The following is an 8,963-nucleotide window of genomic DNA, read 5'->3' on the forward strand; positions in this document are numbered from 1 at the left end:
ACAGTTTACTGTAAACTGCGTAATAAAATAAGAGTAAACTGTAGCTGCGATTACATTCAGTTTGCAAAACTAATCTGACAGGTGAATGGTACCCTTATAGACCGATGAGTAGATGACCCAATTAAATGAAATGAACAAAACCATAGAAGCAGGACATAAACATACAAGATTCCAATGAGCATTAGAAAAATCTTGAGCAGTTCAAGCAGATAATTGGTATTGTCAGTAGCTGAGTAGCATTGTAGCACATAAATAAATGCCTCATTTTTCAATGCAGATAAGCTTATCTGAACATTCGAAAAAAAATAGCATTATCTACAGACACTATATAGATGACATTACCATATCACTTATCAAAGAAGCAACCAATCTGGTAAAAAGGCATAAATTTTTACAGTATATTACAATTGAAACCACAAGCGAGGAATGAAAAATGCAGCACATGCTGTAGGGCATCTCCCAACCTTTCACTTGAGACCATATCTTCCTGCATTTTTTTTTATAAAAAAAAAAAAAAAAAAAAAAAAAAAAAAAAAAAAAAAAAGGAAGAAGGAGAGTACTTAGTTTTACAAAGAAATTCACAAAGCACATTGAGCAATATAGAGATAATGTACGATGTTTTGCTGATATAAAGAGTATAAAAGCAAAAGGAAAATGCCGTGTCCAAGAGTGAGCATGGGTTGTTGGTGGTTTCATGGGGAGGGGGCAAAGAGAGGGGGCTGTTTCTTCTATCAGCACAGAAATCTTTCTTTTTGGGGGGTTTCTTAGGATATGAACACACTTCTACAGCATTTAGTGTGGCAGGAGCCCCTTTTTGGAAATTAAGAGATGCTAGCATCTTAGACAAAATATGCTAAGAATTTTTGCAGGTACTAAGGCACCAAAACAAATATAATAGATCACTAAGAAACTCTAAACGGATTTGGGAGTTTATGTCCCTTGCCTTGGTAGCGCATAGTCTGAAGTTCGGCAAAGTGCAAGAAGTATCCAGACATGAATACGAATAAGCCATTAGAGGCTAAAGAGGCTGAAGAACCAATTCAGCATCATCCCTTTGAGGTTTCCTTTTCCTTTTGACAGAGAAAGGATGGAGAATAAATCTTGATAAGCAACTCAATGGGTCCTGCAGACCTTCCATCTCATAGTGTCCAAACCGCCAATCTCGTACAACAAATGGTCGCTGTATAGGTTCATCAAGGCCTCCTGTTAAAAGGAGGAAGAAGAAGAATCATTAGAGACATTATTTAACAGAATATTAATACAAAAGAATTACTGGTGCACAGGGAAACTTTCACGTTTCTGTTGAGGAGTAGCATACAAAACAAGCAATCAGGGCACTAGAACTTGTCAGAGAGTACTGTGTTTCAAAAATGCATTAAGGTCCAAAGTAAGGCATTCAAGAGAATGAGGATATGTTGGGCTTATTCAACACAGGTCTGTGGTGGCTATTGATTTGTCCACCTTGATTTGTCGAGTCAATTTCTTAGCACACCCCTTTATCTTGGGGCTAAAGAGCTTTCCCATCTATAATGGATGGGTAGCAGGGGCGGAACCCCGGGTTCTGGGCCCTCCAAAAATTTCAAAAAAATCACAAAAATTTGAAAATTTCTTCTAAATTTTAGATATTTCTATGAAATGGACTCAAAATTAATTTTTACCCCAAAAAATTGTATTTTTTTTTTTTTTTTTAGTTTTGTCCCCCCCTCCTAAAACTCTAGTTTTGTCCTTGGTGGGTAGCAGAAAGAAAATATTAATATTGAGAACGCATAGAGTTTGTTAAATATCCTTACTCAAGAGTATCTTTTTACATTGAATAATTACAGGCGTCCATGTAATATATTTCTGTAATCCAATATTTTGTAGTTGGTTAACAGTCCGAGCATTGAGAGGCAACAAGTTTCAAGGGAATTATTGCAAATTCAATGTGCATGTGGCTACCTCAAACTTTATTCATTGTATTATTGGACTATAATACGTCCAGCATATCCATCCTCTGAATAAGTAAATTGTGGAGAATGAATAACAAAATAGAAATCCAAGAAAAAAGATTGTAATTTGACACTAAAAGAACTTGAGCTGCATGGTTTACCTGCATACATCAAACCATGTTTATTAGCAGCCCTATAAAATGGACGTGTTTTTTTCTCTTTAGCAGCACCCTGGAGTTCATTCCATGCTTGTGCCCGGTCTTCACGTGTAACTCTACCTGATGTCACCACCTGAAATCAAGATACTCACTTAAAACTCTGCTGAAGAGTGCAATCGCTTGAGAGAAATATGACAATGGAAACAAGACACAAAAGTTCTAACTTTAGAAAACAGACGGTACGAAGGACGTGGAACCCGGGCAAGACCATTAGCCCGATCAACTGCTACAAGTCCAAATTTGGGGCCATATCCATCAGCCCATTCCCAATTATCAGAAATTGTCCAAAACATGTAACCAATCACAGGGACACCCTACAAAACAACCATAGGCAGATCTAACACCCAATAATCATATATGAAGGATGATTTAATTCCAAGTAACTAGAAAGGTTAAATTTAGAGTCAAAACCATGATCATGGCGGCATAAACAGCAAGCAAATGTTCTAAAAGATATGGCTGGCGGATCAAGTCTGTCTCATCAGAAACCCCATTTTCAGAAACGATGAAGGGAACATTCAGATGTTTGTATCTTTCATGGAACTGAAGCAGCACACGGTACAGGCCATCGGGATATACCCCACGTCCAGATTCACTATACTCATCGGTCTCTACAAGCTTCAGTCCAGAACCGGAGACCACTTCCTAATTGGTTGAAATATAATGTCAATTAAAAATGTAGGTTTGAGCATGTCCTTGGTAAGAAAACTGAAAGCACCTGCCCATAGTAGTTTATGCCTATAAAATCCAGCTTCTCAGAGATAGTATCCACATATGGGAAGAGAGTCAAAGAATTTGCCAACGAAACAGCAGCAATATCAAAGAGACCATACGGTCGCATAAACGACACATGGTGTGCTACTCCAACTAGTGGATTTGACAAGGTACTGCTGTAGAGAACGCTTCAACCAGCTTAGAAACTTGGGAAAAATCCCTTCAAAAAAAAAAAAGAACTTGGGAAAACAATTAAACATTGTGAATAACTTTGAATAGACAGAAAATGAGATTGCCAATAATAAAATGGTGGGTACAGCTCTAAATACAACTCAATTATGAAAAGAGTCGTGTAATAAAACCCAAGTATGGATTAAAACATTGTTGAGCAGTGCATAAAGTAGGCCATATTGAGGGCCCATGCGCCATACAAATTACGAAAGCGTTCAAGATTCAAATTTTGCCGTTTATGCAACTTCTGTGAAAAAGAGTGACCTTTGTTCGTGGATATAGTCATAGGCTTTTGAGTGTGCAATGGCCATCCAATGCATGGCCTGTTGGAAAACACCAGTTGGTAGGGCAGAAGTGGCAACCTCCAGCATATCAGGATGACCACCAGGCCAAGCACCAGCACAATAAGTTAGCATACAGAAGACATGAGGCTCATTAAACGTTACCCAATAATCTACTATATCTGATACAGAGTCAACAACAAGCCTGCACGAAATAAAATAAGAGTTCACAGAACTGACCAGAAAAATATAAATCATACCCAAATAAAAGAACCATAATGAGCTAATTGCAAAAGAGCAAAGTGGCATTCACGGAATTTATTAAAAAAAAAAAAAAAAAAAAAACATAATAGAAATGGCCTCAAAGTTTTCCTCTTTATGTTCTCAGAAGGGGCATTCTGGGGAGCAGACAACAACCAGAAGTAGAATTTCATCCACGGTGCTTCAAACAGGAGAAGATTGTAGAAACAAAAAACTTAAAAAAACAAAACAAAACAAAACAGAGCATAGATGTTCAGCTGATCTAGCCTCTAGGTGATGACCCAGTTCATCGCAAAGAGAGAGAGAGAGAAAGAGTTTGGGAGGGAGACGGTATCTATAGTCAATTTGTACAAATGCTTGAGTTCATGATTTTCATGGTTGTCCTTCGTCCTTGCAGATGGAACCATTTGAAACCACAGTGTCTATTCCATAACAGCTATGCCTTACCACCAACCTATTTTAGACTCTCTTTTCTTTTCTTTTCTTTTTTTTGGGGGGGGGGGGGGGGGGGGTGGGGGGGGGGGGGATGTCGGCTCCAAAAAGAAAATATGATTTAAATGCATTTTGGAAAAGGGGCTTTTTCTTTTGGAGAAACTACACTATACCCCCCCTCCCCCGAAAACTACCACTCAATTTGCAATGTCTCTCAAAATTTTCAATCTTTGCAAATTACCTTAATTAACTACCAAAGGGATTGCAATGTCCCCCGTCCGTGCCCCAAATGAAAAAAAAAATACCCCTGCATAATAATAACAAAATTTAGAAAAAAAAAAAAAAAAAAGGAAAAAAAAAAAGAATGCTGAGACCATGGAGGGATTGAATAAACCTGTAATTATCAATGATAACTCAAACAATAGGCCCAAACACACTTGACTAATCCCATTACACTCCTCACTTATATTACCAGTGCATAGATGGCGTTATCATTCACCTATATTATGGTGTATTATACATTTTTGAATTTTACTTCCTCTTTTTGCTTTCCTCCCTATATAGCCCATTATACATTTGTGTGTTTGCCCCAACACCAATCATATCATGGAGGTTGTTTAGTAATGCAATCAATTAATAGGGAACACCCTTTCATTCGATTGCAATCATAAGCTATGGATATTAGAAGCTATAAAGCTCAAAACATTAATGTAGTTTGTATAATTATATATCAAATAAACAATTGGCACAAAATTAACATAATATATCTAATACTACCGCAATCAAAATAAGGTAATACTAACTTCAGCTGCTCTGGTTCTTATTCTTTTACAAGTCAATCTCCCAAACTCTGCACGGACAAATCCATGTACAGGTAGATATTTTTGATCGGACAGACAGAAATCACCTGAAGGACAACTCAAGAATTATGCCTAAAGTTTTCATCCATAATTGGGAGGATATAATGTGGAGTTGGGCCAATAATAAAGTTTCCTAAATCTATAAGAAGGCTTCCTACAATTGATGGGCCCCATGATGATCTGAGACATATGGGCCGAACACTTTGAGATGTGCTTGGTATGTCTTGGATTTGGCGCTGACCCATTGAATCACCCACATTATGAAGCATTATACTTTGTACTAGAGGCTGCAGTTTTCGTTCAAAATTTTCAATTGCATTAGTTACAATATCTAATTTTTATCCAAATGTTACAGTGGGAAACTGGAAGAGGAAGTAGCATCTTGAATTTGAAGACAATTCTCATGGCCTTGCAACATGTCCTAGAGCTTAAATCAAATCCAACTCAAAGAACAAAATATAAAAACAAAAAATATTCTATCACTTGTTAAAAAAAAAAAAAAAACAGGTGTTTTCTCTTCTTTATTTTTATGTTTTATTATACGGGACACTTGTCATTTTATTATTGGTGCTGATGCGGTAGATCAACCGTTTCCGTCAAAATTCCAAACGAAAGTTGGGAGTGGGGAGTTAATTGTCATTTTTGCTTATCACGGAGAGTTTTAGGCCACTTTTCACACTCTAGGGAGCTATTTGCAAATCAGTATAAATTCAAGGACTGATTTTGCATATATTCCTAAAAGAGGGATTAAAGTTTCACTTCCACCCTAACTGTTTTTACCCTGTCCATTGCTATAGTTGTTTATGGAAAAAAAGGCTCCGCACCAAAGCACCCGCATAAATCACCTTTTCTAATTGTTAGATATTAAATATGCTACCTCCTGAAATTCCCTTAGATCACAATTTAACAATTCTAAACCTTGTTTTGTAAAGTGTTGCTTTTACCAAACCATAGAAAATGTTTGAACTCCCATAGATTTAAGCTATTGTAGAACATTCAAATATATATATATATACACACACACACACAATATTAAAATAACAGTAATAATAATAAGAATTTATAAAATAAATAAATAACCAAAATGGTCACTACTGTACCCTAGGTCCCTAGTGGCAATGACAATTCATAAAGTAATCTGAAGTGCAGAAAACGACTAACTGTAAAATCAACCATTTAAAAGAACATTAACCTGGTAAAATCCATGAAGTAATCAACAGTTTTTTCCAGCTTCCAACCTCCATACACACTAGCCCATGGTGGCAATGAGTGGTGAAACAGAGTCAGCATCACCTTCATTCCATATGAGTGAACCCTATTGATGATCCACTTATAACGCTCCAATGCTGCATAATTGACCTAAAAAAGAACATCATCAAGTGAACTAAGTACAGGTTTTATGTAATCAATTAAGAAACTTCTGGACATCACATCATTAAAGAAATGAGAACACTCAAATAAGCCCCACGTCTAAGTTAAACTCCAGTATCACTACTTATCTGCACTGCCAATCCAGATTTCACCCAATGGTGTCAGAATACAACAAAACCATTTGATTTAAGTGTAAGAATGGTAAGAACTAGACTTACAATTTCTTGAAGCCCATTAACTGGCTCTTTGGGCATGATTCTTGACCAGTCTATTCCCATTCGAAAGACACTGATGCCTGTATTCTTAGCCAATTTCAGTTCTATATCAGGATCAGACCAAAACCTAAGCCTTTCTTCCCTGAAAATCAATCCAAGCAAACCAATGCATCCTTAAGCCAACCATATATTTTGTTATCCGCATAAATATAAGGGCTATAGATAAGCAAGTTACTTCTTGTTATGCAATCAACCTATATTTCAAGACATCATGTCAGAAACTCAAGCTTACGGGTGGTAAACATTGTGCCATGCAGCTACGTTATGACGGCATTCTTCATTTGGTACCGTTTCTTCTTCACTCTCTTCTTCTACGTACTTCTCGAACCCCCTAATCATGGCTTCCATAGCTATCTTAAGAGGCTTCTTCTTCTTAATTGTATTATCAGCACCTTTCTGAGGTAATGAGGCTTGCTGAGACCCACCACCTCCAGTAGCAGAACCCATTAAAGCATCGGCAGGTTGCAGGCCCTGGAGCGGCTCTGATTTGTCACAAGGTTTTTCTTCTGCAAACTGAAGCCAAGCATCATTGAGCTTGTCTTCAACGTGTGCTGGTGCTGTCGCGAGTCCAAAGAAAAACTTACTCTCTCCTTCTGCAGAGAATCAAAAAAAAACAATTATATTCTAAATTTATCAACAAATACACAAAGGCCAAGTGCTTTAAGATCCACCAAGTACAATCCAAGCGGTACGAGCAAACAGAATCGTTAAATCCACCAAACCTTAACCAAGATATTGATCAATCCAAAAGCTCACAATCATCCCCACGACTTTGCTGCCATCTTTTCAAGTGTTTTTAACCTTTAAGTGCCAATTCTTTCTTTCAATTCTCATATATACATATGCATAAAATTCCTGAGCACTTCTATGCAATAATAAGAGAATGCAATACAAAGTCTCTACCTACAACTATAAAATTGATTCTGAAGTTCTTCCAAAGAATCTAAGATTGCAATCATTCTAAAATAATTTCAACTAGTATAATGTTTATAAGCTAAGCAGAGTTAACAATTTCTAGTATTTTGGCTCTAAATATGACAACAACTAGTCATCACAAATTTCAGGCACGCCTATAAACATGTGCGCATGTCTTAGAGAGAAAAACACTTTATTGAAAATTCGTCTTTATCAACTTGTAAGTGCAACTATGCACATAATGATAAACCATAAATAGCAAACACGATAGCCATTGCTCAGCTTGTCACTTTGCTAATAGGAAAAAATAAAAATTAATCCCTGGTTTTCCCGTGATTTCAATTTAGTCATTGAGTTGTTTTCAATTGCGATAATCAACTCCTTAAATTTTACCCTATTTCAAATTGATCCCTTTTTCAACCTGCCGCCAAATAATTTGTGGCCCATCTGCCATGTCACACCTGCCAACACGATGCCACATCATGCCTATTTGACACATGTGCACCACTTCATCCAACAACAAAAAAAGACACACTAAGAGGGAGGGGGTTGAGTGGGGTAGAGGTGCTGTTGGTGGCCAGGGGTGGGGTGGAGGTGGTGACCGGCCACCACCTCCCCCCCTACCCTCATCAATTTAGTCAACGAAAAAACCGACTTGAAATGGGGTAAAATCTATCAAAATTGAAAACCGATGACTAAACTGATGTCAAGAGAAAACCTAGGGACTACTCTTGATTATTATTTTTTCCTATTAAGTACACAAAACTCAGCATTTACCATTTTTTTACTTGTTAAAAGCTAAATTCTAGTTCTAAACTTGAATTTATAGCACCAAAATCCACAAATTCTAGTACTTTCTTCACCTAATAATTTTGCTTATTCTACGAAACTCAGGTTTGATTTGAAAGTCTTTTCAAAGCTTAAAGCTTACGTCTATGCCTTTCTGTCCAAAAGCTTTAATCATCTATGCTCACGAGTGTATGGAACAACTAGAGTAAGGTTTTTGAAAGATTTGGAGCTGAGAGAACTAGCTATGTTACCGTTAACATTGAAGTCGGCAAGCGTGTCGGAGGACTCGTCGATCGGCGATCTGAATCGTCGGAGATTCTTTCTCCGATAGCGAGAGAAGGAGTAGGCGTTGGCGGCGACGGTGACAGTGACCAATAACCCAGCGAGCTTCGTGGCTGTTACGAAGAGCGCCACGAACGACATCTTGAAGACAAAAACGGAGGGAGGGATGGATGGATATTGTATGGATGTATTTACGCGATTTGAAGAGCCTGAAAAGAAGGGTTGGACCAATTGGTTAGTTAGCCCCGTTACCGTTACTTTACTCTAAACGGATTCCGTAAAGGAATCATGGTGGGCCCACCCCGGCATTTTGGATTAGTAATGGGCCTAGAACCACTGAAATGGGCCTAGAGCCACTGTCAAGTTGTGAATTGTGACTGTCCAGATAGATCTTCAAACGGGCTTT

At 37.6% G+C, this 8,963-nt stretch overlaps 1 protein-coding gene across 1 annotated transcript; it reads right to left on the reverse strand.

Annotated features, from left to right (window-relative positions):
• Window positions 1–156: 156 nt before the first annotated feature.
• LOC133882915 (beta-glucosidase-like SFR2, chloroplastic) lies at window positions 157–8,743 on the reverse strand. Its single transcript, XM_062322156.1, has 11 exons — window positions 8,527–8,743; window positions 6,804–7,164; window positions 6,515–6,653; window positions 6,118–6,284; window positions 3,356–3,577; window positions 2,865–3,033; window positions 2,558–2,791; window positions 2,311–2,460; window positions 2,090–2,219; window positions 944–1,203; window positions 157–487 (listed from the first exon to the last, which is right to left on the reverse strand). The coding sequence occupies exons 1-10, from the start codon at window positions 8,696–8,698 to the stop codon at window positions 1,019–1,021; spliced, it is 1,929 nt and encodes a 642-aa protein (XP_062178140.1). The 5' UTR covers window positions 8,699–8,743; the 3' UTR covers window positions 157–487; window positions 944–1,018.
• Between the last annotated feature and the right edge of the window lie 220 nt (window positions 8,744–8,963).

This window comes from Alnus glutinosa, chromosome 1 (assembly GCF_958979055.1).
Source record: "Alnus glutinosa chromosome 1, dhAlnGlut1.1, whole genome shotgun sequence".
Taxonomy (NCBI): Eukaryota; Viridiplantae; Streptophyta; class Magnoliopsida; order Fagales; family Betulaceae; genus Alnus; species Alnus glutinosa.

Bases quoted from the DNA above. Each gene is read 5' to 3' on its own strand.
- LOC133882915 (XM_062322156.1), bottom strand. From the start codon at position 8,698: ATGTCGTTCGTGGCGCTCTTCGTAACAGCCACGAAGCTCGCTGGGTTA. The intron at 2,792-2,864 runs GTGCTTTCAGTT...TCAACCAATTAG, and splicing joins GCATAAACTACTATGGGCAG to GAAGTGGTCTCCGGTTCTGG. The intron at 2,461-2,557 runs GTTTTGACTCTA...GTTGTTTTGTAG, and splicing joins TTTATGCCGCCATGATCATG to GGTGTCCCTGTGATTGGTTA.